At 48.8% G+C, this 26,612-nt stretch overlaps 14 protein-coding genes across 14 annotated transcripts; 5 read left to right on the top strand and 9 right to left on the bottom strand.

The window, feature by feature from the left end:
• Window positions 1-520: 520 nt before the first annotated feature.
• On the bottom strand, window positions 521-1,960 carry BABINDRAFT_30143 (uncharacterized protein; the record flags this gene model as incomplete). Its single annotated transcript, XM_019131476.1, has 3 exons — window positions 521-867; window positions 949-1,450; window positions 1,526-1,960. 3 exons carry the CDS (start codon window positions 1,958-1,960, stop codon window positions 521-523), a joined length of 1,284 nt encoding a protein of 427 aa, XP_018988280.1.
• A 1,261-nt stretch (window positions 1,961-3,221) lies between these two features.
• BABINDRAFT_78886 (uncharacterized protein) lies at window positions 3,222-3,620 on the bottom strand. Its single transcript, XM_019132696.1, has one exon. The coding sequence runs from the start codon at window positions 3,529-3,531 to the stop codon at window positions 3,322-3,324; it is 210 nt and encodes a 69-aa protein (XP_018988279.1). The 5' UTR covers window positions 3,532-3,620; the 3' UTR covers window positions 3,222-3,321.
• Window positions 3,621-3,709: 89 nt separating this feature from the next.
• BABINDRAFT_5836 (uncharacterized protein) lies at window positions 3,710-4,150 on the top strand (the record flags this gene model as incomplete). The annotated part of the gene is made up of 1 exon (XM_019132302.1): window positions 3,710-4,150. The coding sequence occupies one exon, from the start codon at window positions 3,710-3,712 to the stop codon at window positions 4,148-4,150; it is 441 nt and encodes a 146-aa protein (XP_018988278.1).
• A 547-nt stretch (window positions 4,151-4,697) lies between these two features.
• BABINDRAFT_159429 (uncharacterized protein) lies at window positions 4,698-5,150 on the top strand. The gene has a single exon (XM_019127654.1). It carries the CDS (start codon window positions 4,808-4,810, stop codon window positions 5,078-5,080), a length of 273 nt encoding a protein of 90 aa, XP_018988277.1. The 5' UTR covers window positions 4,698-4,807; the 3' UTR covers window positions 5,081-5,150.
• Window positions 5,144-7,517, top strand: PXA2 (ATP-binding cassette long-chain fatty acid transporter). The gene has a single exon (XM_019127653.1). It carries the CDS (start codon window positions 5,195-5,197, stop codon window positions 7,421-7,423), a length of 2,229 nt encoding a protein of 742 aa, XP_018988276.1. The 5' UTR covers window positions 5,144-5,194; the 3' UTR covers window positions 7,424-7,517.
• A 268-nt stretch (window positions 7,518-7,785) lies between these two features.
• BABINDRAFT_159427 (bifunctional choline kinase/ethanolamine kinase) lies at window positions 7,786-9,684 on the bottom strand. Its single transcript, XM_019127652.1, has one exon. It carries the CDS (start codon window positions 9,591-9,593, stop codon window positions 7,980-7,982), a length of 1,614 nt encoding a protein of 537 aa, XP_018988275.1. The 5' UTR covers window positions 9,594-9,684; the 3' UTR covers window positions 7,786-7,979.
• A 380-nt stretch (window positions 9,685-10,064) lies between these two features.
• BABINDRAFT_78837 (uncharacterized protein) lies at window positions 10,065-10,528 on the top strand. The gene has a single exon (XM_019132694.1). It carries the CDS (start codon window positions 10,231-10,233, stop codon window positions 10,483-10,485), a length of 255 nt encoding a protein of 84 aa, XP_018988274.1. The 5' UTR covers window positions 10,065-10,230; the 3' UTR covers window positions 10,486-10,528.
• BABINDRAFT_159426 (uncharacterized protein) lies at window positions 10,348-10,927 on the bottom strand. Its single transcript, XM_019127651.1, has one exon. It carries the CDS (start codon window positions 10,840-10,842, stop codon window positions 10,573-10,575), a length of 270 nt encoding a protein of 89 aa, XP_018988273.1. The 5' UTR covers window positions 10,843-10,927; the 3' UTR covers window positions 10,348-10,572.
• A 255-nt stretch (window positions 10,928-11,182) lies between these two features.
• On the bottom strand, window positions 11,183-12,672 carry KGD2 (alpha-ketoglutarate dehydrogenase). The gene has a single exon (XM_019127650.1). The coding sequence runs from the start codon at window positions 12,593-12,595 to the stop codon at window positions 11,297-11,299; it is 1,299 nt and encodes a 432-aa protein (XP_018988272.1). The 5' UTR covers window positions 12,596-12,672; the 3' UTR covers window positions 11,183-11,296.
• Window positions 12,673-13,609: 937 nt separating this feature from the next.
• PEX7 (Pex7p) lies at window positions 13,610-15,106 on the bottom strand (the record flags this gene model as incomplete). Its single annotated transcript, XM_019130716.1, has 2 exons — window positions 13,610-13,629; window positions 13,993-15,106. 2 exons carry the CDS (start codon window positions 15,104-15,106, stop codon window positions 13,610-13,612), a joined length of 1,134 nt encoding a protein of 377 aa, XP_018988271.1.
• A 644-nt stretch (window positions 15,107-15,750) lies between these two features.
• Window positions 15,751-18,950, top strand: BABINDRAFT_78769 (uncharacterized protein). Its single transcript, XM_019132693.1, has 2 exons — window positions 15,751-18,788; window positions 18,937-18,950. The coding sequence occupies exon 1, from the start codon at window positions 15,948-15,950 to the stop codon at window positions 18,753-18,755; it is 2,808 nt and encodes a 935-aa protein (XP_018988270.1). The 5' UTR covers window positions 15,751-15,947; the 3' UTR covers window positions 18,756-18,788; window positions 18,937-18,950.
• Window positions 18,951-18,996: 46 nt separating this feature from the next.
• On the bottom strand, window positions 18,997-21,717 carry BABINDRAFT_5830 (uncharacterized protein; the record flags this gene model as incomplete). Its single annotated transcript, XM_019132299.1, has 1 exon — window positions 18,997-21,717. The coding sequence occupies one exon, from the start codon at window positions 21,715-21,717 to the stop codon at window positions 18,997-18,999; it is 2,721 nt and encodes a 906-aa protein (XP_018988269.1).
• Window positions 21,718-22,218: 501 nt separating this feature from the next.
• On the bottom strand, window positions 22,219-23,041 carry BABINDRAFT_173766 (uncharacterized protein; the record flags this gene model as incomplete). The annotated part of the gene is made up of 1 exon (XM_019130947.1): window positions 22,219-23,041. One exon carries the CDS (start codon window positions 23,039-23,041, stop codon window positions 22,457-22,459), a length of 585 nt encoding a protein of 194 aa, XP_018988268.1. The 3' UTR covers window positions 22,219-22,456.
• Window positions 23,042-23,066: 25 nt separating this feature from the next.
• Window positions 23,067-26,262, bottom strand: BABINDRAFT_173765 (DEAH-box RNA-dependent ATPase). Its single transcript, XM_019130946.1, has one exon. It carries the CDS (start codon window positions 26,203-26,205, stop codon window positions 23,485-23,487), a length of 2,721 nt encoding a protein of 906 aa, XP_018988267.1. The 5' UTR covers window positions 26,206-26,262; the 3' UTR covers window positions 23,067-23,484.
• Between the last annotated feature and the right edge of the window lie 350 nt (window positions 26,263-26,612).

The raw sequence follows: 26,612 nt of genomic DNA, 5'->3' as shown, positions 1-26,612 counted from the left end.
CCATCAAAAGTTATCAATGTTGCGCGACATTGGCATCACACCGAGTAACAAGCATTTCTCATACCGTCATTTTCCAGCCGACGAAATAGCTGGCCCAAAATATCGAAGCATCCTAGAACTAATAGCGTTGCAAAGGGACAAACCAAATAACGTTGCAAAGGAACAAACCTGATAAGTCTTGGGATAATTGAAGAACTATAAAGCTTTTGAAAAATTCAGTTCAAGTGGAAATACTAAGGACTTGCAATGTAGTATTAAAATAGCTTATCCGAAGAGCTAGCTTCCACCATCCCCATCCGTTTCGATGAGTAGGTCTGAAAGTCTGTCAACTAACAGATTCGAAAAATAACAACTACAGAGGTTTATCAAAATAGCCATGCAAGTTAGACTTTAGGGGTATAAACCTATCAGTAGTAGGTGTAATTTCCTTTTCCGTATATTAATTTCCCATGGGTTTTATAGTCAGACGCCTTTACTTAGCAACCTGCACTAAAAGATCAAGCCCATGTCTTGCAAACTGCTAGAACGTACTGTCAAACTCCATGTCGTTGCTAAACGCATCCGCATCCTCCATCGCGACATCCTCATCATCGCTGACAAATGGATGCTTCAACAACGCCTCGGCACTCCACCTAGCACTCGGATCCCACGTCAAACACATGTGCAAAAAATCCAAAAATTTATCGTCGTTGGACATAGGAAACTTACCCGACGACTTGAGCCGGATCTTGGCCTCCAAGCTCTTGGACAGAACGCGCAACCGACGCCCACTCTTGAGCTTTGCGAGCAAATCGGCCTCAAACCTGCCTTGTTCGTCAAACAAGGTGTACAACGGAAGCTTAGAGGTTGATGGGGGTGTGTGAGACTCTCCGCTCCGCCTAGACTTGCTTTCGACGATTGGTCCCTTCTGCTTCAATTCATGCCGGAGACCCAAGATGGTGGCCCTACTGGGCGGGCCAAATACCTCCATGATGCACCCTAACTGGTCCATTTCATCCTCACCGGGGAAGAGCGCGTCGGCGGTGAACAACTCCGCGAGCAAACACCCGAGAGACCAGATGTCGATCTTATCGGAGTAGCGCGCTCCCAAAATTACCTCGGGCGCGCGGTAGAATCGTGATTGGATGTAAGTGTAAGATACCTCGTTGGCAAAGGTGGCGGAGCCGAAATCAATAAGTTTGATGGCAAATGAATCGGGAGACACTACCATTACGTTTTCCGGCTTCAAGTCGCAGTGGATGATGCCGTGCATGTGCAAAAACAGCAACGCCTCGAGTAACTCATGTGTCCACCGTCTGACCACCAGCGAATCGAAGCCCCGGAACTGTGTCGCCTCGATCGCCTGATACAAGTTTACGCACAAAAGTTCGGTCACAATACACATGTGGCCGCGGAAATGGAAGTGGTCGATATACTGCAAAATCGAGGCGGGGGTTGGAGGCGCTGGTTCCTGGACGCGCTGATCGATAGAAACAGCTGTGAACGGAAACGACGGGCTGATGGAGGCCCGCTTTCTCGCCTGGACGTCCACAGGGTCTCCGTTCAAATGCTTCAAGATCTTGATTTCGTACACTGCCTGCAACGACCAGGCCAAGTCATTCTTAATCACTTTAAGTGCAACCATTGCGCCCGGCCGCGATGCGTGGTCCCGGCATCGCAACACGTTTCCAAAGGACCCCATGCCTAATTTGCCCAAGATCTCGTAGCGATAGTCGATGTGGTCCCCCTGATGTGCCCTGTAGTTCTTGGCCGCGTCGTCGAACCCAAAATTCAGTTTGAAGTCGGTGATTTTGACGTCCGGCTTCGCACAATTCACCAAGCCAGTGAAATATACCTGCGGCTTACGGAGAATCTCACCCCGCTCATACACGTTCAAATTCACCGACGAGTTGTCTAGGTAGGCTCCGGGAGGCTGCGGCTTGCGTGGCACCGGCTTGGTCCCGCCGTGGAGCGCCTGCATCCGTCCAGAAACGATTTCCCGTGTGCTGGGATGGTTCATCAACCCGTATCGGAACTCTTCAAGGGTAGAGACTCGTTTCAATGGCTGGGTAACTCTACGATGTAATTCGCGATTCTTATCAATTGTGGTTGTAGGCTGGGCGTATGACGGGATATCGGCGAGCATCTTCGAGGAGGTGGCACGGGGAAGGGTCGGAGCCTTTTTTATGGGCTTTATCTCTCCGTAGATGCTCCGAGGGCGCGGGGCCGGAATACCCAGTTTCAAACAGCTTGACACTCTAGTCTGCGGAACGCGTTTAGAGGTTGACAACACCGGCGACTTGGGCACCGTGAGCTTGGCCGTACTGCTCTGTCTGGGGCCCCCCACTGGCCTATTGGTGCGCTTATAGGATAGCTCGCCGTACAGCTTGGCTTTCCGCTCCGGTGTTTTCTGCTGCGGCAGTGAAACCTGGGCCTTGGGCGGACCTTGGGGCTTTGCAAGTGTGGAGAAGATGTGCGACTTGCTGGCAGGTGATGTTTTGGCTACTTTTACGGGCGAGGCATTACTGCTAGCGTTGTTTTGCCAAAGGGCTTGTCTATCGGTAGCGGGTGTGGTTGTGGCAGCCTTGTATGCAATCTCCTTGGCTTCGTTGTTTGCCCGTTGCTTCGAAGCGGACGTGGCCTGCATGAAGGATGCACTGAAGGTAGAGCTGGTGATGTTTGTGGCGTTGGATGCTTTTAGAGGGGTGCTAACGTGTCTCCTCAACACCGTGTTGGATATTTTTCTTCTGGGGTTGATTACCGGTTTTTTGGTCGTGGGAGTATCATTGGAATGATTGTAGCTTGGATGATACGGGTGGAGATGGCCATTGGGGATAGCACCGCCAGGAAAAGTAACCCCTGCGGGCGACGGTGATGGCGTTTTATAGCCGGAGACCCTGCGCGACGGTAGCAACACCGGGATCTTAGAGTTGGGGGAGCCCTCTATGGGCCTACTGGGCGAGGCGAGACTGGAAGGCGGCGAAGAAGACACCATGGGTGGAAGGTCTCCCACGGCCCGTGGCAACCTGGAGTCGGCACCGAAGGTCAGCGAAGTGCTCTTTCGCATCTTGGAGAGCCCAAACGGTGGCTCGCTTAGTGATGCCAGGAGGAGCTTATTCGTCACGTATGATATTTCCTCCATGGCTAAAACGGAAAATAGAGGCCGTGACGGTATATTAGCTATGCAGGAGTGGCTAAAAAAAGATCTAAAGTGTAAATGATAGAGATGGAATGGTGAAGGTGGAATAATCGGGGGAGATATTGTTTTGGAGTATGCTCCATATACAACTAGAGGGGGGTCAGACCTTGGACGATTCAGCAGAATATGCTGGCCTCTAGGATTCAAGTTAAGATCTCAAAAACTGAGTCTAATATGTAACGTATATTATATACGCGAGCCGATTTGGACCACGATATTGGCTTTATACAAAAGAAATGGTTGACGTTCGAAATGTCAATAGATCGCGGCCTGATACATAATATCGATCTTCCCGTTCGGGCAAATTGTGCGTGTGTGGACCGCCAGATCCTGTCCCACGACATTCGCACCATAATAGAACTTTCCGATTCAATGGTTTCGACCTGGAGCTTGAATGTATCCTATCTATAGCTATCATCTGCAGCTACTGTTATTAAACGGAGAATTATTTTCACTCCATTCATGGATCATATCTAGCATTTTCATCCTTCCCATCCACTCTACCTAATACTCGCATTCCTCATCCTCCCAATGAACAAAACCTCTCCCTCCTACTACGCCACTCGAGACTTGCTAGTGCTTAGCCAGCTCGTTTATGAAGTCCATCCGGCCGAAATCGACTCCGCACATATGGAGATCATTACCCGTCGCTGGGAAACAACTCTTGCCACTCAGCTCTCCGTCAACCAGGGATTGTATCCCGAGACTGGGTTCGCCGTCTCTCCGGAAGAAGTGGCCCAGTTGTACTTGAACTTGCTCGACGAGTACAAAATATCTATGGTACAAGAGGAACCCGAAATTTTAGAACCCACCAAGCCAAAACAAAAGAAAGCGCAGAAAGTGTCGTACACAGAGTTGTTAGCGAACCAGTTGTACGCGAAGCGGTTACAGGAGATTGACGAGGCCTTGGAAGTGGAAACCGAAACTTTCAACGCTGAATTGAAAAAGTTGCAGGCCATTGTGGGGGAGTAAGTGCCATCACAGTTCTAAACCTAGCCCGTGCTAGGGTTGCCTCAACTTCTGGCCTTAGTGTGCAGGAGGTGAAGGAAGGCAGGATACCAGCTACCTCTTCCTCCCGGGATTGTGACAGGAGCTTACTCATCGAAATGAGCCCAACGTTCACGTCGACTTGTGAATACCCAGAGCTAACAGCATATTCTGTTAAAGCCAAGGCTTGTCATGACATCCTAGGCTCTATCCAGACTAGAATGACACATTTGAGGCCGCTAATTCTTCACTTGCTAGTGTGTGAAATATAAGATGTACATATCTCCAGATTAAAAATCTGGAAAAACAACCAATTTTTAAGCATAGGGTAGGGCGCTGCTGAACGTCTGTGAAGCAGGCTATTCTTGGTCTTCAAGTCTGTTCCGGATCCTATTTGTACATACACGACTATACAGTAGATTGTCTCTTAGTGGAACATTTGACGTTCGTGATCACGGTAATATGGAGGAAACGTCTGGCAAATGAAGGATCCGCTGTAACCCGCCAGTCTTTCTGTTTATTTGCAAAGATAAACTGACTCATACACCCGTGGATCCCTGCTAACCATACATTCCTGTATGCTATGCTTTTCGTATTTCCTCACCACTTCACACACATGTGATCTCAGCTCCTTTTCGCTGAATGCGGGGCACGATACGAGGTAAAGATAAAAACACCTTCCTACAGGTTTATACCGCACCACAGAGCAACTACAGACACATACTCTGTTTAAAACACATCTTCAAGGCATCCCCCTATTTCAAACCTGATTTGGCAAATTGTATGATGGCCAATATTTCCACCATCCTTGAACCTCTGTCTCACCCTCTGTTTACTGTGCAGGATACCGCCCCGCCTTCTCCCCCTCTTCATTTCTATCACATGCGTTTTTGTTCCAGCGCATCCACGCGCTGATGACAGCAAAAATATAAATACTTCTCTCTCCGCCTTTTTCGCATACCTATACCTCTTAGCCCAAATTATCTCACCCTTTTACACCATACACGTATAGTTTATTCACTTAGCACTATGAGTAACAGCAGATCGGCTTCGGCCGCCCCGTTCCTCAAGTTCTACTCGCAGCACCGGCAGAAGTTGATGAACATCTCGCTCTGCGCGCTCCTCATCGCTGGTGTCTCCACCGCAACTTCTTCCGAACCCGCGGCCAAGAAATCCAAAGCATTGGAAAAGGTGTCTGATAAAAAAGATAAACCTAAGCCGCACTTGCGCATTTCCAGAGCCGGGTGGTTGCGCCTCATCAAGTCCTCCATCCCCAGCTATACCGACCCCGCAGTATACTATTTTATTCTCCATCTCTTCGCTTTGATCGCCAGGGCGTTCCTCTCCTTAGAGGTTGCCTCGCTCGACGGTAAGCTTGTGGCGGCGTTGATTTCCAAGAAGACCAAAAAGTTCTTACGGTTGTTAGTCCAGTGGATGCTTTTGGGGATCCCGGCGGCGATCGTAAACTCGGCCCTTCACTACTCCCAGTCCTCATTGGCCAAGTACTTGCGGGTGAATTTAACCACGAGCTTGACGGACGCGTACCTCCCAGATAACTTGGAGCCTAATTACTACACGTTGATGACCCTCGACGGGCGGATCAGTGATCCAGACCAACGCATTTCCACAGACGTTGCGCGTTTGAGTCGTGCCGCGGCGGCGTTGCCCGGCCAAATATTAAAACCCACCTTGGACTTGGTGCTTTGTGCCGGCCAGTTGTTCAACACCGGGGTGGGCGGAGCCGAGGGGACCGTGGCGCTCGGGTTGCTCACCCACTTCTCCTCCATCTTACTCAAGTTTGCGTCTCCTTCCTTTGCCAAGTTGGCCTCGGAGCGGGCCCGCTTGGAGGGTGCCTTGCGCTCCACCCACTCCAAGGTCGTCACCAATGCCGAGGAAATCGCCTTGTTGCGTGGCCACGAGCGTGAATTGGATACCCTTGACAAGGCTTACTACGAGTTGGAGCGCTTCAGTAAAACCGAATACAAGAAGCGCGCGGTCTACGACGTGGCGCACGATTTCATCGTGAAGTACACCTGGGGTGCGGCCGGACTCGTTCTTTGCTCCGCGCCTGTCTTTGTGAACAAGTATTTGGGACATAAACAGATTGCCGAGACCGTTTCCGCGCAGTTCATTACCAACAGAAGATTGCTCGTGAGTGCCTCTGACTCGTTAGGGCGCCTTATCTTGGCAAGAAAGTTTGTGGCGGAGGTTGTGGGTCACGCCTTTAGAGTGGCCGAGTTCCAGGACATTTTGACCGCCATCACCAACGGCGAGAGTGCCGAGGGGAAGAAACCAATCCAGGCAAACGGGAAGCCTGTGGTGTACGATGACCCAATTATGGATCCATCGTCCAAGGGGACCATCAAAAACTCTTCAGAGGAGATTGGGTTCTACGGCGTTCCGCTCATCACCCCTGCCAATGTCGCACTTACCAGATCGCTCACCTTCAGAGTGAAGCACGGCCAGCATTTGTTGATTGCCGGGCCTAACGGCTGCGGTAAGTCGTCCTTGTTTAGAGTTCTCGGTGGCTTGTGGCCGGTGAGAGCCGGAACGCTCATCATCCCAGGCATCGATGACATGTTCTACTTGCCTCAGAGAGCGTACCTCTCTCGCGGAACCTTGCGCGAACAAGTGGTCTATCCGAGCACCATCGCAGAGTTCCGTGAAAAGGGCCACACTGACTCCCAGTTGCTTGAGATCTTGAAGGTGTTAGACTTGGACAACTTGATCACCGAAAACATGTCGCTTGCGCTCAACAAGAACATCCAGGTGAACCCATGGGACTTGGTGAGAGACTGGCCAGATGAGTTGTCTGTTGGTGCCCAACAGCGTCTTGCCATGGCCCGTTTGTACTACCACAAACCAAAGTTTGCCGTTTTGGACGAGTGCACCTCTGCCGTGTCTCCGGAAATGGAGCAGTTCATGTACACACACGCCCAGGACTTGGGAATTTCGATCCTCTCTGTGGCCCACAGAACCGCGTTGTGGCACTTCCACGACTTGTTGTTGAAGTTTGACGGCAAGGGGGGGTACTATTTTGGCAAATTAGATGCCACCGAGAGATTAAAGTACGAGGACGAACGTTTGGACTTGGACAAGAAGTTGAGAGAGGTTCCATATTTGAACGAGCGTTTGAAGCAGTTGAAGACTGCCCAGGTTTCGCAAGAAGTCAAGAGAACGAACTCATCGTTAAGCTTGATGAAGTTGCACGGTGCTAGTAGTGGGAACTTGAAGAAATTGAAGGGCAAGTCTCACTAACTGAAAGTGTCTGTTCGACGTTCCTCGTGCACCTCAACGGTCTTGTGAGGACATGGCATTTGCTTTGATAGATCATATATATTCCAGGTAGTAATTTGATATGTTAATTTCACCTAGAGTTGTAGGGTAGATTTTAGGCCGGATGTCCTGTCTAAAATCGGATCTCGTTCAAATCACTTACATGAACTTAGTTCTCAAACAAGTCGGTATTTTGGTACATGCGAGCATTCAAAGGGGAGTTAATGTCCATATCAGCGAAGCCGGGATAAGTCATCTCTCCGGCTTACTTCACTCCTGAAGCTACACTAGTATAGTCTATGGGTACAATAATTGTGTATTTACATATCAAAGTGGTTATACCGCCCAGAATCAAGTCTATGCGCTGGCTCGTTCAGGGCTATAAAAGAAGCATGAAAAAAAGGCACCTGGAGCAGAGGATACAGGCGAAAAGGTTCGATTATGAAAGCAGAGAATAACCGACAATGGCCCACCTCCAGAGGTCTTAGGAAAGCTAAAGACACCGGTGTATACCAATGGCATCCACAAGTGATGGCTCTTAGTCTAATTCCTTGACAGACAAGAACTTAACATGTCCTTCATCAGCCCCTTCGCCTTGCGTCAAGTATCTCTCGCAGATTGCGTCTCTATCAACAATCCCAAGCTGAACAGCGTCTCCGTAGAACATGGCCGCCTTCTGTTGAGAGTATCGGATATAACTGAACGCATCGTCTGAAGACTCGGTAATCTCCACCTCGGCTCCTTGGTCATCTCCTTCCTCCGTTTCGGTACTAAACTTGTAAGTCCCCAGGAATCCCTCGCCGGTGGCTGCCTCTGGCGTGGGCGTAGGCTTCCACGGCCCATTCTGGACAATCCCCCACAAGCACCAATAGACAGAAACGGTACCCCTCCACCAGATGGTTTCGTTAAACAACTTTTTCGTGGCTGCTTCATCTGGCCTGGTGGAGTCGGCAGGATCGGTGGCACGGCCGGAAAACTCGGTATAGACACGGAAAAAGTTCAACTGCTCTTCGGTGGTTGGGTACTTCCTTTCGTCCAAGTAGTGGGAGTTAGTGGCATCAAGGTAATCGGCCATCCATTCGCTGAAATGGTTGGCGAATTCGAAAGGCGGACAGTTAGGGCCAGAGTACTCTAAATCAATGACCACCAAGTTGGAATGCGAGGCTGCGGCAAGCTTATCCGAATCAAAGTCAAGCGAAAGTGATTCCATCTTTTCGATCACCTTAGCAACCTCAGTCTTGGAGTCCTCCAACAAGCTGCTATGCAAAAGCAAGTTTCCGTACTGGGTGTCGTTGTGGCAGAAGCACAAGACCTCCCGTGGAAACTCAGCCTTGCCGTACTTGTTCATCAACCAGGTTCTGTACGCTTGCACATTCTTCTTAAAGGTGGCAAAATTTGTGAGGAGAAAGTCGGCTTCGGAAACGTCTGGGTTGGCTTCATAAGATTTCACTACCTCCTCCGCGAGCGGAAACCACTTGTCAATCAACGCCCAAGACATGGGATGCGTGTCCTTGGCCTCCAACTCCATGTTGACATGCAACTCCTTCATGCGCTTGGCAATCATCTGCGAGATGTACTTGTTACGGAGCTGGTCCTTGTTCAAGGTGATGAACCCGTCCAAAAACTGCTCAAACCGCCCATTAGTGAAGGTTCCCAAGAGACGCGGGCCAATCCGCTTACTCGAGAGCCTCTTTAAAATGATAAGCTCCGCCTCTCTGTCGATGATCTCATCGACGTTCTTCCCATACACGCGCAAGAGCAACGCCGGACACTCGTCAAGATTCAACTTGTAAATCGAGTTGGTCAAGGCACCGCTGATTCGGTTCACCTTGATGCGCGACGCAGCAGATTCCGGGAGCTTGTGCCAGTGCTTGATACGCAACGCCTTGACAATGATCATGATCTCCTCCTTCATGAAGTCCAATGGCAAGCTGTTGTCCAAGTTAGCCTTAATGTGCGGCACTTCATCGACGCTCCCCGAGCTCTGTCTGCTTAACGAGGGTCTTCTCGAGTGCGAACGGCGTCTGGGGACTTGTTTCACCTGGTTGGAGGAAAGCAGGGGGGTCAAAACCGGTCTGATGTTGGACCGTGATCTAGAGCGGGACATCGACCGAGAGCGGGATCTCGGTTTCTCGGTAGCTAAGGTGTCCATTATGTTTTAGTTAGGTTTCGTCTGATTTTGGGTAAAAGAAGCTCAGATAACTGGGATATAGAGTTTGATGGTCCAAGAATTTTTACCTGCGCTGCGAATGTAGGATGAGCTCATCACATGTAATTTCTCGTTGCTGTACAGCTCCAACATTTTCCGGTGGTCTGTGCAGGAGTTTCTGTTACTGTCTCGTGCGAGCCCACTAATGTTGACTCGAAACCGATTGTCGCCGTGGTGCATAGATCGCCTGTAGGTCTAAGATTTTTTACAAAAATAAACTTCTGCTGTTTTCGTAAACTTGCCAATTAAAACAAGTAGATTCAATCTGGGCTGGCTACTAATTGGTTGTTTTGGTTAGAATGATGAGTTTGATTTCACTGATGTGCTCCTACAAGACTGGCAGATAACCCGAGGAAAAATTGGTTCGAGCAGATATCAACACTGTATGATAAGCGTTTCTTGGCGTACAGGCCCATATGAAAAATTAAGGGGAGAGAGAGGTGTAGATTAATCTTGGTGTGCGCAAAAAAGTCTTACTGGCTTCAACAGTAAAACATCAGGTATATTGGTGTATCTATATTAAGCGTGGGGCATCCTTCGCTTAATCTTTTCCAGGGCGAGCTCGTCGTACAAACATGATATGTTTTCCGCTCGTAACCCTATGAATTTAGCACGAGATGCAGCATCCTGCTGGGAATCTCCAACTACGTCATCCACAACAGTCCCCATGCTGATGCACAAAGACAAGGTACCATACGGGCGATACTCCGAGTCAGTTTCTTACTACGTGAAGCCGAAGAACAAGATTCTCAGGAATTCCCAGCAGCTCCAAAAAGGTAACGCCCTTGTGGGTTTAAAAGTTAAAAAAAAAGAAAAGAAAAAAAAAAAAAGTTAATCTCCCTTGAATATGAATCTAATGCCAAAACATATGCCCGATGACGTATGTTCTAAGTGGGTACAAGAGTCTTTCAGTGGCTTGATTTTACTTGCAGGTTTCTGTTTCTTGTGCGCTTGACTCGGGTTTCTTGTCAAAACGTATGACGCACGGAATACTCGATTGGTGATTCAAAATAACAGCGTTTTGATCTATGGCAAATCGCCTAAGAATCGTGTGGGATATACTCTTAGTGTGGCAGCTGTATGCGTAACCGAGGAATGATTGTACAAACACATAGTTTTTCTTGCCAACTGCACCATAGTTCTTGAGCGTACATCCATGAAAGTTTATGGAGCTCCCAATATACATAACCATACTGATTCACCAATACTGCCTCTATTTGTAATATTTCAAGCCTTTACTTGGCCATTGTTAGCTTAGTTGAAGATGTACTAAATCCCTTGTGGCGGGAGTTCCTGTATACATATCTCGGGATTTTTCGGCCGAAATTTCAACAGGTGAAATATCAACCGAGTGGTATCCAGTGCCTATCCTTATTCCTGCGCTAGGTACTCAGCGAAAGAACGGCCTTAACCAATATCTAATGGCTACGCCGTGAAATTGTGGCATTACTTCAATCGCCGTGCTTACCCACTCCTGAGTATCAAGCGTATCTTGGATTGCTTTCGATAAGTCTACTGGGTTGGTCTTACAAACTAGATATGCGCAATGATGGAATTATGACTTTAAAAAAGATAGCAGGAAGAGGGAATTTACAAAGAGATGTATAATAAATATAGCAAGGGGGGGTGGGATCCAACTGATGAACTTAGGCCAACAACATCCTTCTTGGGTCCTCAATCAACTCCTTGACAGTCTTCAAGAAGGTGACGGCTTCTCTACCGTCCAAAACTCTGTGGTCGTATGTCAAGGCCAAGTACATCATTGGTCTGATCACAACCTGGCCCTTGACAACCATGGCTCTCTCAGTCACACCGTGCAAGCCCAAAACAGCAGTCTGAGGCATGTTGATGATTGGGGTACCGAACATGGAACCGAAAACACCACCGTTGGAGATGGTAAAGGTACCACCGGCCATGTCTTCCAAGGTCAACTTACCATCTCTGGCCTTCTTACCCAAGCCAATGATTTCTTGTTCAATTTCCAAAACAGACAAGGACTCGGCGTTGCGGACAACTGGGGTAACAAGACCCTTTGGAGTAGCAACAGCGATGGAGATATCGACGTAATCTCTGTAGACAATGGTGTCGTTGTTTTCAATGGCAGAGTTGACACCTGGGATTTGCTTCATGGCCACGGTACAGGCCTTGGAAAAGAGACCCATGAAACCGAACTTGACACCGTCACGCTTGATGATTTCGTCCTTGTACAACTTTCTCATTTCCATGACGGCAGACATGTCAACCTCGTTAAAGGTGGTCAAGGAGGCTGCGGTATTCTGGGACTCCTTAAGACGTTCGGCGATTCTCAAACGCATGCGGTTCATCTTGACACGCTCTTCGGTACGGGAGAACTTGCCAACTGAGGCCTTCTCAGCCGGAGCGGCGGCAGCAGCCTTCGGAGCAGCAGCCTTTGGAGAGGCGGCTGGAGCAGCGGCCTTTGGAGCAGCGGCCTTTGGAGCGGCGGCTGGAGCGGCGGCCTCCTTAGCTGGGGCAGCTTCTTCCTTGGCAGCCTCCTTTGGAGCAGCAACACCCTCCGGAGCGGCACCTGGCTCGATCTTCAACAAATCCTGGCCAACCTCGACAGTATCGTCGGCGGCACACAACAATTCAGTGATAGTACCTGCTACTGGGGCGTTGACTTCAACGTCAATCTTGTCAGTTTCAATGGTGGCGATGGTTTCATCCAAAGCAACGTAGTCACCAACAGCCTTGGTGTACTCCTTCAAGGTACCCTCAGTAATGGACTCGGCCATCTCTGGGACCTTGACAGTCTGGGAAGCGAATCTCTTGAAGATGGCGATGGAAGATGGAGCGACAATCGATCTTGGGACGGCAGAGAAGGTTCTGGTAGCATTGAACACAGAGGCGACAGCGACTCTGGTAGAGGCGGTTGTGGCAACAACTGGTAAACGTCTGGCGGCAAACTTGAGGTTTCTGGACAACATTGTGTGAAGTATGTGTTAGAGAGTCAAAAAAAAATAAGTATCTAACGGGTTCAATTGCTGACTGTTCGTTTTTAAAGGAGGTTGGAATCGGAAATGCACAAAATTCTCTGACAGTTGGGCTGTCTTCCGGTTACATGCAGGATGCTTAGACGCAGTATTTACCTCTGTTGATTGGCTAAGCGGGAACGGCTGTCCGAAGCCAAAGGGGGCACGTGATGCAACACGCTCTGCGATGAAGCTGTCTCCAGCAACACAATAGTTATAAATAGGTTTAGGTATTGAGTTAAAGTATATTAGAGGGAAAATATACCCCTTTGGGCGGTATTTCACTAATTTTTTCGGTTCCTTAAGGTCGTAGTTGTTTGTCTTGAAGAGCCTAAATTAGGTTCACCACGAGCAGTTTCCCCCGGGGATGCCGCATTAAGGCGTTTTCGGGCGTTGTGCGTCAGCAACTCCGACCACGGCCCTACGCGTACACCAAAAATCAGGGGCAGCAGCTACAAAATCGGGAGCAACAGTTATAGAGTGATTTTGGCAAAAGAGAGACCATCAATTCAAAAAAAAAAAATCTCACAATACACTTAGCTCTACTATAGAATCTTTTGTGTTCACTATGTAGATACAACAATATGGGGTGAAGCTAGTCTTGTGGTTCTGGAATTTCTCCGTGCAGGCGGCGGGTAAGGAAATTCTCCGGGGTTCTCGCACATGTTACCCCACGGCATGTCGCATATACCCGGGTAGGAGAACTAATGCCGCGAGTATGCAATTATACGGATGTATCCGCAGTATTTTACTCTGTTTGACATCATATGCTGATGAGTTAGAATGGCCGCAAAGCTACCGCGGGCTTCTAGAAGCCTGTGTAATATGTTATCGCTGAGTTTGTTAATTTAAGCCATTCACTCATCAATGGCATCATAACACGGCTGGGCTAAGACAAAGCTGTCTTACGGAAAACCAAGCTGTATGCCCAGATATGTTTTAAACGTGTTAGACACTATGACCTAGTCATTATGCCTGCTTATTCGGAGCTAGTGATTAATATATAAACATACGCCGGAACCTCTGGCTTGTCCTTCTATCTTGAGTACTATACACTTCCCCTCCTACCACTAAGCCTTGGCTCCAGCCAACACTGGTCTACAACGCTCAGATAGCGTACTTATATAAACGTTCACTTAAATTCCTTGTTAGGATATAAACATGCAGGGATTGAGTTCATAGAATGAGTCTACATCTATTCATCAAATTCAGACACTTATATTCATTCAGTTCAGATACTGCATTCATATTGTCGTAACATTTTATCTTGGTACACAGATCAATCACAGCATTAAAGCTTACTCTGCTCTCACAGTAGCCTCGTATTCTTCACTGACCCTACAATTTCTTACTATCCCACACATACACCATCTCGTCCCAGCCAGTGCTGACGCACCAGCCGGGCTCGCCCCACATAGACCAATCGCAGCCAATGACAAACTCACGGTGATTGCCAAAGACACCAGTGCACTGCAGTGGCCCCATGCGCCGCGCACCTAAGAAGCGCGCCTTGTCGTCCATGTGGTCCTGCCACACGCGGCAGCTCATATCGTACGAACATGACAACAAGGAGGCACCATCGTGTGGGGACCATGAAATGCGTCTGACGGCGAATTCATGTCCCATGAATTGGTTTAACGGTGCTGGAGACGCGTTGTGGAAGGAAGGCATGGGCGCCGACGCCGAGGGCTGTACCGACTCGATCATGCGTGTGTCCCACACCTTGACGCTCTTATCGACCCCGGAAGATGCGATTACCGCTGACCGGTATTTATTCCAGTCGATCGTAAGCGTCTCCAGTCCACCATGCGCTACGTAGTCCAACTGAAGCGGGTGTGGTGCACGCAAGTCCCAGATCATCACATGTGAGTTCGCGTGGGCAGACACAACCACGCTCGGCGAGTGCGGTGAGAAGACGGCCTGGTAGATACACGTTTGCGTAGTGTTTGTGGTGGTTTTATTGGACAACGGAACCGCAGGGCCCTTGGCTGTGGCCGCCACCGGGGACGCCATTGTGGTGTAGTCAACCTCGGGGGATAACGTCAAGAGCGACTGCTGGCGGTTCGGCAGCCAGATTTTGATCGATCCATCCCAGGACGCTGACACAAAATTGGTTTTGTCCACCATATTCCAGTTGACACTGAACACCTCACGCTGGTGCTCGTGCCAATTCATAACGGGGAACTGGCCCACTTGAACATCAAAAAGCTTGATGGACCCATCCCCGGAGGCAGCCACACACTGATTTTCGTGGGTTTCGGACCACGCAATATCAAAGAGTCCGTCCTGGGTGTCGTAGTGTGTGTCACTGGAGATGGAGCCGTCGTTGTTGATGGAAAGGATGTAGAGACGACCGTTCCCAACAAGCCCGTAGTTGGCGGCCGTCGCGACGGCGAGTTTATTGTCATAGAACGGGGAGTATTTGACCCCGTAGCCATTGTAGCCAGTGGTTCTAAACGAAAGCATGGGGAGATGAAGTGTTACTGATATGCGGTGAGAACTAGCTTTACGAACTGAGGCAACGGGTTTTTAGCTCTATTGGTGCCTCAATGGATTGGTTAATGGATAGGGAATGGTCAACCGGTCAGGATTCCAGGTTGCAGATGCGGTTCACTAAACAGAAAACCAGCTTTAGTATCCAAGAATGAGAGCCAAAGCTATGGAACGTGCCGGGAAAGCGAGATGGGGGGGTTATCCTTAGAGGAAGAAGTTGGGGGTGTAAACAAGTATCGACAGAATTATCACCTGTATAAGGGAATACTAGTGGAGTTTGCTAGCTCGGGTATATTAGCAGCGTAAGAAAATTCTTGCTTCCTTAAAGTAAATGCAAAACTGGAGCGAGGAGAACATGTGAAAACCTCACGTACGATTTTACTATGAAACCCGCGGCGCCCCGCAACCGTAGCCTGCATGGACAAAGGCAGCCCCTGCCACGTGAGACGTGCGGCGGTGGGTTAAACACGACTCATAACGCGAACAAGTTGACAATATTATCACAATGTTTGGCGTCAGGGCTGATCTAAGGCAACAACGACACGCCGAGCTACCTGAAACCTCCCCTTTGTTTCTGGATCTTCAGACTGCATTTTAAAATTCCCGGTCCTGGTTGTATCGAAATTACGGGCTTCTTTATTTTTTCCAATACCCCCTTTTGTCAAGTCGAGACCGCGCTGTCTCCGTCAAGCCCGTATCCTGCTTGTACCATATCTTGATTCATATCCTCGTTTTGGTTGGTTTTTGTTGCCGCAATTAGACACCAACTTCTCCGCCCTTCAATTCCTAGTGAAATAGTGTGCACCTCCCCTTTATGCATGGAAAGAGCTTTTGGTACGCCAGTGCTGCCCAGCAGCGGCCCAACGACTTCATTCCCGGTAGTTCCAAATGGACAGCAAACACATTGAAAGAGCTCCATTCTCTTGTCCAACAGAGCGAGAAGGTACTTGCGCATTCGGTCAATATGGAGTTGGCCTGGTTGAACGAACAAATCTTTGAGGCAATTCAAGAGGAGTCTCATAATAAATCCCCTACCCCCCTTGTCCTACTCACATCGCCGAAAAAGTTCCAGCGAGAGGATTCGCCAATACGGGACTACCGGAAAAACATATTGGCTATTTCGCCGGTGAAGATACCCCTGCTCGTGGACAAGAAACCCCCCCATCCAGACTCCGACTTGAAAAGCTCGTTATATACAGAGAGGGACTTGAAAGAGGCCCTTTTCCGGGAAGACCCGGGGAGCTCGCCCCTGGTTGCTGTATTAGTGCCCCAAGAACCTGATTTGAACCACAAAAGCTCCCTTTATAAAGACACAGACGTCGATACACACTCCGACGAAGACCTTTCCTTTAACGCCATCAGCAGGGCAATTCGCAAGAGTATCGCCCGGAAGTCGATCGTTGCACACCCCAGTGTACATGAATTGTCGGAGAGGGGAGACACCAACACATCGGAGGTATCGAATAAGGGTAGATCCGAAGTGGTCACCTCCCGCGATGTCGAATCCTCAGGAAACGCAACCCTCACGTTGGCTGAGCCCACCAAGTCTGTCGAATCTGTCAATGCTCAACGACGCGAGAATAAGAAGTCGACCTTTGGGTTTGTGTCGTTACCGTCACGAAATCCCTTGTCTGTCAAAAAAGCTGCTGATGCTAAGCCCGATTTGGACAGCAAGCCAAAGACTGTCAATGATAAGATTATGACTGATTCTGGAAAGAATGGGGAATTGAAACCGCCCAGAACCGATACAGACTTATTTGCCACCATGGAAATATCCCCCGTTGCAAGCGCTGACCCAGCTACCCATAGAGATCTCTCTCCATTAGCCGTGTATAAGCAAGCTCCTGGACTAGCTAAAGTGGACCTCAAAAAGATGCAAAGTCTTTCACCGGTAAACAGACCTGATGTGTCAATACAAACCGAACAAACAGATGAAGAATGGATCCCCTTGCCTGATCCGTCCCCGGTCAAGCCAAGGCTACAGCTGCCTGTTGCCTCTTCCGAGACACCAGTAGTAGGAACGGTCCTGGAAATACCGAAGCTCGAACGGATAACGAGCCTCCAAAACCCGCCTTTGTTATCTCATGACAGCAGTAACAGCGTTTCTGCGATCGAAAGCGATATCGATCGGAAATCGTCGCCAATGGCTACCCTCCTTGCCTCTGTCGGCTCTACCCTCAGACGTGCTAAGGACTTGCTCTCCCCGCGAAAGCTTCAGAGACCATCATCGCCATTACGAAACTCGCCTTCGAAATCAGGACGAGTCACCAAGCCGACTGTGTCTGTGAAACCGGAAAGAGGGTCCTTTATGCTCCCCACCACCGCCTCCCAGCTTCGGAGTGCTTCTAGAGGTGTACAGAATGACTATAACGGAAGTCCACTTTCACGTCGCAACGGCAACATCGGAAATGGTACTGGGTCCAACCGCCTAGTGGCCACAAACTTAAAGACCGTGAAGGCTCCGGTGTTTAAGCCCATGACATCTACGACCACTTTGGCGGCGCCAAGAACTGCCCACGAAGACGATTCTCAAGGAGCATCGCCTCTTAAACGAGTTCGTGGCAGTGCAAACGCCAGCGGCAAGGTAAATGAGAGGCAAAAGAGCAGTGCCACCAGGGCAGATCCAATTTCACACCATGAGAATATGTTTCTAGCTACTTCTCCGGCGGCAAAGGTCTCAGAATCATTGACCAAGACTCCGTTGTTGGCTCAGCCCAAAAGCCTGAAACGAGTGTCCTTGTTGAACGACTTAAGGCCACCGGTGAAACCGCAAACAGTTGTCAAAGTCCCTATGGCTGCCAAGCGGGAGTATGACCGTAAACAGCTAGCTTCCTCCAAGCCCAAGGAAACACTTCCACGGTCTGCATCTGTGCCGCAGCCTGACGTGCACGAGTTGGTCAAGCCTGCGAGGAAGCAGCCTCGGATCATCCCCTTAAACCGCAAGTCTCCGGCTTTCCTAGAGGCTAACAAGAATGTCGCCAAAATCAAGGCTAAGATGCAGGTATCGGAGGTTGCCGCAACAATCGTTGAGACTGCCGATAACGTATCTCCGGCTGAAGCAGCGAATGGGTCTAAGAAGCGCAAAACCACTGAAGCTGTATCTCTAAGTATGGAGACGCGTGCGGTCAGAACGTCCAATGCAAGAACTGAGTCCCAGAGGACAACGCCTGTGGTCTCCAAGACCAGCGACTTCTTCAAGCCATCTATGGGTTTACAGAAAGGCAATGGCAGCGGTGTCCATAGCAAACTTGTGGGTGAGATGAGTAAGACTGAGCTGGCCAAAACTCGCACGCTGCTGACCAGGGTCTCGATTCAGGCAAATGGCGTGATTCCTCTCCCCGAAATCTTCTCCGAGTCAGAGGACGACGAAGAGGGATCAGTGTTGAAAGAATGGGCAAAGACCCCTGAGTTGAACAAAGTGTTGCTTAGCCAGCTTCAAGTGGACCCGGATAAAGTGTTCGGTCCGATTGCTCCGTTAAGAATGGAAGAGATTTTCAACTCCAATCTCTCCCGAATGCGTGCCCGCAACTCGTCTAGTTGGACTGGTCAGGATAAGTTGACCCCTGACGAGATTGACGAGTACACCAAAAATATGGGGTACAAAAATGGGAAGCCCAGTTAAGGTGATAGTATCTCAAGTGACACCTCGATAGACGTATGTATGGGTTAGCTGCCCCGTGCTGTTTCTCGCTTTAAGTTTCCTGGGAAACTCCAAACTGTTGAGACTTGAAAGGGTGTGGTGCAGGCACAAGCTCGATGATCAGCTCTTAACTACACTGAAGATGAAACAGATGACTAAATAGATCAAAAGTGCATACATATATACGAAGCGGCATAATCGTCAGATTTCAGCACGGTAGAACCTATCTGGGGGTATAATAATGAGCGGCATTGGTGTCAACGCCCGGCTGTTTGTAGTACAGAGTACTCAGGTTAGAGGGGCTGAATGGGGTGTTAAATGTAGCCGACACCGGCGGGGCAAAGTACTGCTGTTGGGGTTGGAACCTGGGGTCGTCTAAGTGAGGATCCTGGTGTAGATTGCGCTGACGCTTTGTTTGTGTAGCATTGCTAAACGGAGCGGTAGCAGCGGATCCCTTGATGATTGGCTGGTTCGAGTACTCATTCTTCTCGATGATCAAAAAGTTACTGGAACGCAAGTACGCCACAACGATCTCAATGGCGTCGTCCAAGTTTTTACGCTTCTCCGGGTAGCATGACAAGAGAATGCGGTGGAACGGCGGGTTCAGCGAATCCAGAGAGTGCTGAATCTCGCCGTTGGCCGGCTTGGCATCGTAGCTGGAGTCGTCAATCTCTGGGCTCAAGAACACCTGCACCTCAATGTCAAAGAGTAATCGCAACGGAAGGATGACGTTCCTGGTAAATTCGGTGTTCTGATACTCGCCAACGGTCTCAATGAACTTGGGGGAATATGCAATCTTGACTTCGTAGTCTTGGGGTAATGCGTTACATAGTAACCTTGCCGCCTCCTCGGAACTGCGATGCAAACCACGAATCTCCACGAGCTCAATCTGGTGCGACGGCTCAGAGGTGGGGAAGTTGATAAACGTGTTGGTTGTGGTTTCGATCTTGCGGATGATCGTCGAGGAGGTGGGGACATCCGTGTTATCGCCCTCTCGCTTGCTTAGTAACAACCTGTAGTGGTTGCGAAAGAGCCTGAAATATGTGGAATAGTGCAAGTCAGACTTATAACAATCAACCAAGCCCAACAACTCTTTCTCAACGTGAATAATGTTCTTGGAGTTCTTCATTGGACACTTGATCATCACGTTGGCCTCACGCCTGAAACTCAACGAGGACAGGCTTTCATTGATACTGTTAGAGTTGGTGAATTTGACGAAAACATTGTACTTGCGCATAATCTGTTGGATCATCAACCCACCAGAGCCGATCATGAGCTTGTGGTACGCCTCTGGAATGTTGAGGTTGTACTCGAAGGGCAACTCGTCCTCCAACAACTGAAGCGCCGATATTAATGAGTGATAGTCGTTGTTACTGGAGATCAACTCTATCAAAAAGGTAGAGTTGGTGGACGGGTTGTACTTGATGATCACGTTGGAAGCCAGATTATTCATAATACGGATCATTTTACCATTCTTTTTGCCCCCGATAAAGTCTTTCTCAGCCGCAGACAACTCTACCTCATAAATGAACTGCGAAAAGTTGGCGTGGCCACTAGGAGTCAAGATCGAGAGCAACTGGTGCACGGCATCTTTCACGTTGATGTCGTCACCGGTGATCTCAAACGACGCATTGGTCGCGTCATACACAATGGATATGCTATTCTGGTAGTTATTGATTTCGTTGTTCAGACCGGAGGTAGAGATTCGTGACACCGTCGATTGTATGCCCTTTGCAATGGTGTCAGCATCGACGGAGCGGTGGGCAGATTGATTTAAGAAGAAAGCACAGCGGTAGGTCTTTCTGACCAAGGTCATAATGTCGTTTTCTGCCTGTTTGATAGACTCCGCTGACAATCCCTGGAGCACAATCTTACCGTACTCGGCCACGCCGCCGGTTCCTAAGGGCTCCAACTGGAGAAACACCCCACGGTGGTACATGAGGTTGACCAAATCGTTCTGGTGGTTGAGCATCAAGAGTTCTAGTTTACCTCTCATGACTCGCATCTCATCGGAGTAGAGCTTGGTGATGGTGCCAGCAGTGTCGATGGCCAAGGAGCGAAGCATGTGCTTTGCCAATGTCACCTGAGGCTGCGATTCCCCGCTAATGTAGATCTGGTTCTGCTCGATTGTAGTTCCCGGCGTGAATATGTGCGGGAGAACGTCGGGGAGAAGTAAATCGACGTTGGTGGTGGTAGCGAGCTGGTTGAAATTGGACAAATCAGTGCCCCCGATGAGAGGTAACAAAGACAAAGGAAATTCCACGCTCTCAACCACTTCGGAGCACTGAGCCAGAGTGGACAAGAGAATCTTTGCTTTGGTTTCAGCCACAGAAATCATATCCGAGCTCCCGAATATGTACACGTACAAGTAGCCATCCTCGTTTAGCTCACTGGATCCCACCAAGGCATCGGAGAGCTGGAAGCTGAGATCATATTCGCAAATAGAGATCTCAACACAGTAGTGAGAGGCAAGGAGAGTCAATTGCTCGAGCAAAACCGAGCTTAACGCGGAGTAGGAACCATCGGTAAATACGTTGCCAGGTTCCACCCGGATTTTTTTGTACGACAACGGGCTGTAGCCCTGTAAAACCACATTTTTGAGTTCCCGAACCGCTTCTTGATTGCCCTGGACGGTGGCTATCAACTGGAACTTGGTATTGGAGTCGTTGGCAGCAAGGTCTAGGGAAGTGTGACAGGCAGCGCGCTTGTTCAACAGAGCCACGATGGTGGACACCAGGTCTAGGTTGTGGATAACTAGGGCAGTCTCGGAGAGCTTCTTCAAATTTAAGAGGTGGGCTAAGATGGGGAACTTGGTGGCTTCAGACGCTACGTTCTTCCACGTGGAAGCTGTTGGGGTGCTGAACAAACATGGGTGTGCTGTCTTGAATAACGGGTAATACGGAAGTGAAAAGACCAAGACCACGGAATCGTTAATCGCAGACATGGTAGATAGTGCGCCCTTGTATAAACCGATTTTGGAGGGCGTTAGGACAGTTTGTTTTTAACAGCAATTGCTTAACGTGTAGAAGAGGATACGAATCCCGCAAACAATAGGATTGTTTACGGTCTGATGTTACGCACATCCCAATCCAGACGAGTGTCACGTGATAACTCGAGTGATGTCATGCGGGGCTGTCAAGGTCGAACCTTCAAGGCACGTCGCCTACCCGGTGTAGCAGGGGAGGACGGGGCAGCGTGAAATTCAACGTAAGGAGGCTTGGTGTATTTTATGTAACAGGAAGATTTTTGACCATTCAAAGGAATGTTGATGGGGATTGTCAGCTGCATGAAAGGATAGGACTATAAACGGATGCTGCAGTATATCCAGTGATACATCAAAAGCCTGTGGCTAACGTTCCTTGCGGTGCTAACATGCCAGTTCTACGGTGTAAAACTTTACAAAATGAAAGATTATATTCATAAATGAAATAGTATATTTATAAATAAGATATCACATTCATAAATGACTAATAAATAGAAATCAATATCTATTTAAGCTTGCTTGCCACTGTAGTTTTGCTTCAGCCCATGGAATACCAGGGATCTCGGGAGCCTTAACTATTATCACGCCGGACCAAAGTATAAGGGGTATACTCCAACTATCTTAGTTACATATATTATGTATGTGCCATTGGTTATGTAACTGCTTGAGTGTACTGAAACTTGCTCCAATGAGTGCCATGCTATCTATTCCCAAGCGGATTCTGGACTTCTATATCAAACCGGAAGGGAGACGCATCAATCGTAGTTATCGGAGGGATGTGGTCCTTGAACTTATCATTAAGCTCTACCACTTCGCGTAGAACCTCCCTGAAATTCGAAGTGGTTGTATTCTGGCTGTCAGTGGAATTTATCGTACAAGCCACGTTCAACTCCCACGATTCCCACAACACCGACTCTTCTTCCTGATGGCCCTTCAAGGAGTTGATGAACCAATTGGACTTTCGGGCCGACTGCTTGATCTCAGAGAAGTTTACATTCATGGTACAAGTGATTGTGAACTGTTTTTTAGTCTCGAAGCTGTGCTTGTTGTGCTCCATCTGGACCTTGTTGAAGTACCCCAGGATTGTTTCTATTCGTTGGGTAAAGATTTCATCGAGATCTGGAAAGTCCAAAGCGACTGGGTAGGTGACGTTTTGGAACTCTCGGGTGCTCGGTTTTATATTCCCAATAAGTCTATGGAAAAATATTGTCCAGAGGACCCCGCTGAGCGCGTCCTTCAAAAACAGGCGGCTGGTGACAACTGTCAACGTATGCTTAACCACCATGGCCTTACTTTGTGGTAGGTAAGGTCGACAGTAGGTTTTGGTTTATATTTTACTTAGCGGTGTGAGTGCTTGGCCGCTAATGATTTGGATTTCTCATCTGGTCACATAGCCTGCACTTTGGAGGTGGCTGTGGGGAAGCACTTGCCACCCACTGCGCCACGGAATCGCCAGAGTACAAAACCCACACACATCCGAAAGAGGTGATACAAAGTGGGTGAAAAGTTTGGTTAAATCTGAAAAGCTTGCTAAATGCTGAGAGGGATATTTAGAGTCCCATGCACTATGAATCAAGTGTGTATGGGGTATCGCGGGGACATCACAGTCACAGCTCCTTTTTTCAAGTCCTACTGTGCTGATTGAATACCGTAAAATAGGTGATTTGCTACCACTGCATATATTCATGGTTCTATTAAACATATCCTTTGTGTAATACTGGAAATCTCTCACTTAGGGCCAACTTCCTCTTTGCGGTAGAAATGGGGAGCTAGTTCGATGAGCCATTTTTCGTCAATCACCAAACAGTTTCTCATAAACTCTTTGCTCGTTAACACCAACTCGTGGTAGATAATGAGCTTTGGAGGCGGTTTGGAGGGAAACAAGGTGGACGACGGGTGGATATACACCGCTTGTTGTTTCTTAAGCGACTTATAGCATTCCCCGGTTCTGGCCAACTTGGCAGTGTTTGGGAAAAACCCCGCGGTAATCGCTTTCGCAATGAAAATGCTCTTTTTCGACGGATCCTGGAACTCACTGAAGTCTGCAGACTTGTTCACAATTTCTACTCGGTCACACAACCGAGACAACTGTTCCCTCACGTTTCGGACACGGCAGAGGGTCTTGTACTGAAGGAAGTTGTCTTTGCACCACTGCACGGAATAGCCAGTATCGACCCATTGTTCCCAGATTTCGAGCAATGTCAAGTGGTCCCCCCCCGGCTTGTTGAACGCCTCTCGCGCCTTGTCTGCAAATACTTTCTTCTCCTTGGGTCTGAAAAACAACGAAGACGACTCACCGACCATCGAAACAATCGACAAAACCTCCTCCACAACCCTGTACTTGTCGCTCTGGAGTAACGCCTTGGCCAACATAGGATCCGCGGGAAATTCTGCCATCTGACGCCCAATCTTCGTAAGCTCGCCCTTGCTGTTCAAAGCCCCAAGGGCGTACAAGAGTTCCAAGGCTTTAATCAACGTTTCACTCGAGGGTGGGTCCATAAAGTCAAAGTTGATCAAATCGTTAATCCCCAAAGATAATAGCAACAATACAACACCAGAAAGATTTGTCCGCAAGATTTCCGGGGTGGGGTTCGCTGGAAGTTCGTTACTATACGCCCATTTGGTAAAGAGCCTAAAGCATTTACCTGGGCCCACTCTCCCAGCTCTACCGGCACGTTGGTCAGCCGAAGCTTTGGAGCACGGGGTCACGACCAAACTTTCCATCCCGGTAGAGGGGTTGAAGATGTTTTCCTTCACAAACCCTGGGTCGATAACGTACACGATTCCGTCGATAGTAATGGACGTTTCGGCAATGTTCGTGGCCAAAACCACCTTACGGGCGCTGGGAGGTGTAGGCTCGAAGATACGGGCCTGTAGTTCCGGGGGCAAATTGGCGTAGATCGGACACACAATCATTTCTTGGACCTTATCCCCGAGCTTCCGGCAAGTCTCGTTCAAGTTTTCAGCCATGGTTTCAATCTCATCCTGCCCGGTTAGAAACACTAGAATGTCCCCCTTGTCCTGGGAGGTGTGGATCTGGAACACAGTGGTGATGGCAGCGTGCAAGTAGTTTGCCTCCGGCTGTTTGGTGTAGTGGATAGTGACGGGGAATCTTCTACCGGGAATGTTGAAGATTGGTGCACCATCGAAGTAGTCGCTGAATTTTTTGGCATTCATTGTGGCAGAAGCGATAAGGAGCTTCATGTCCGGACGATACTTGATGATATCCTTCAATAAGCCGAATAAGATATCAGTGGATAAGGTTCTCTCATGCGCTTCATCAATCATGAGTGCAGAGTAACCCGAGAGCTCTGGGTCCGTGAGAAACTCTCGAAGCAACATACCATCGGTCATGTACTTCACGATGGTTTTTTCGTTGCTCCTATCGTCGAATCTGACCGAGTAACCCACCTCGTTTCCCAACTTGACGCCCATTTCATCAGCAACACGGGCTGCAACCGACATAGCGGCCACTCTACGTGGCTGTGTGCACCCGACTTTCTTGCCATCTTTCGTGTAGCCCGCTTCATGGAGGTATTGGGGGAGCTGGGTGGTTTTACCGGAACCGGTTTCACCGACAATGATCATAACCTGAAACTTATCGATCGCCTCTAGAAGGGCAGTACGATAGGCATAGACGGGTAAGGACACTCGGGTCTCCTCCAACGACTTGACTCTAGCCTCCTCTGCCCTAATCTTCTGCTCCAAATACGAAACCTCCCCGCTTGCTTCGCCGTCGAGATTTTCAGCATAAAAGTCGATCGCCTGGGACTCATCAAAGACGAATTCGTATTTTTCCTGGCCCGGGATAACGATTTCATCGGGCTTGTATTGGCCGTCGGTGCCCTTAACAGCCTTGGCAACCTGCTCTGCTTCCCAGTTATCGTTTCGGTTGTGAGACTTGCTCTGTTTATCCTCTTTGTATTTTAACTGCAAGGCTGCCTCTTTTCTTTTGGTGTCGATTTTACCCTTGCTAGTCATGTAGGTCTCCGGTAGCTTGTACCCGTCGTCCCCCTGCTCAAGGTTTCTCCTCTCAGTCACGAGTCGCATGACCTCTCGCTTGTATTCGATATCCTTTCTTTCACGCTCAGTCAAATTGTCCCAGCCATACTCTATGACGTCTTTTTCCAAACTCTCAACCTCTTTTTCCAACAAGAAGAGCTTGTCCTGTTCTCTTTTCGAAAGGTACTTTTGTCTGGCAAGCGTCCTTAATTCCTGGATGTCGGCAGATGCGTATTTGGTGACAGTCTTGCCCGTATCAGTTGTAGTGTCTTTGTGCTTCAAGCGCTTGGAAAACTCGTCTCTTTCACGGAGATCGGACTTGGCATCACTGTCTGGGTGGTTAGGGGGAGCTGCCCTGGTTTCGGTTTCCAGTTCGGAATCAGAGCCCCATGCATCGTTTGCCTGTCTTTTGCGCCTTTTCCCAATAACTGGTTTGGCACCATCCATTGTGTATTTCAGTGAGGTTTGCTGCTAACGGAGAGTAGGGTTTGAAGTAAACTTGACTTTTTAACCATGTTTCTCTCCTGCAAATATCACAAATTTTTGTTTCTTTTTCCTAATCTTTCGTAGTTCAATTAACCTGAGATACAATGGGGATCAAGCTCACATAATCCGGGATAAAGCAACCCGGGGAAACAAACATACGAAATAAAGGTGTAGGTAAAATAAAGCTTTAGCGGTTTTCGGATGTGGCTTCATCTCCTCATTGCTCTCATAGCGATTCTGTATCCGCTTCTGTTCGCGTACAGTCATGTCAGCTTATATAATCCATACTGTCAAAGTCCCGTTTCTCGACGCTTTTTTTTTTGGCGGATCATTAATATACCCTTTGTTTGAAAAAAGCTTGTTGTTAT

The sequence above is a fragment of the Babjeviella inositovora genome, assembly GCF_001661335.1.
Source record: "Babjeviella inositovora NRRL Y-12698 unplaced genomic scaffold BABINscaffold_1, whole genome shotgun sequence".
Taxonomy (NCBI): domain Eukaryota; kingdom Fungi; phylum Ascomycota; class Pichiomycetes; order Serinales; genus Babjeviella; species Babjeviella inositovora.
The sequence above is the reverse complement of the archived record's forward strand: the minus strand, read 5'-3'. Positions and strand labels throughout refer to the sequence as shown.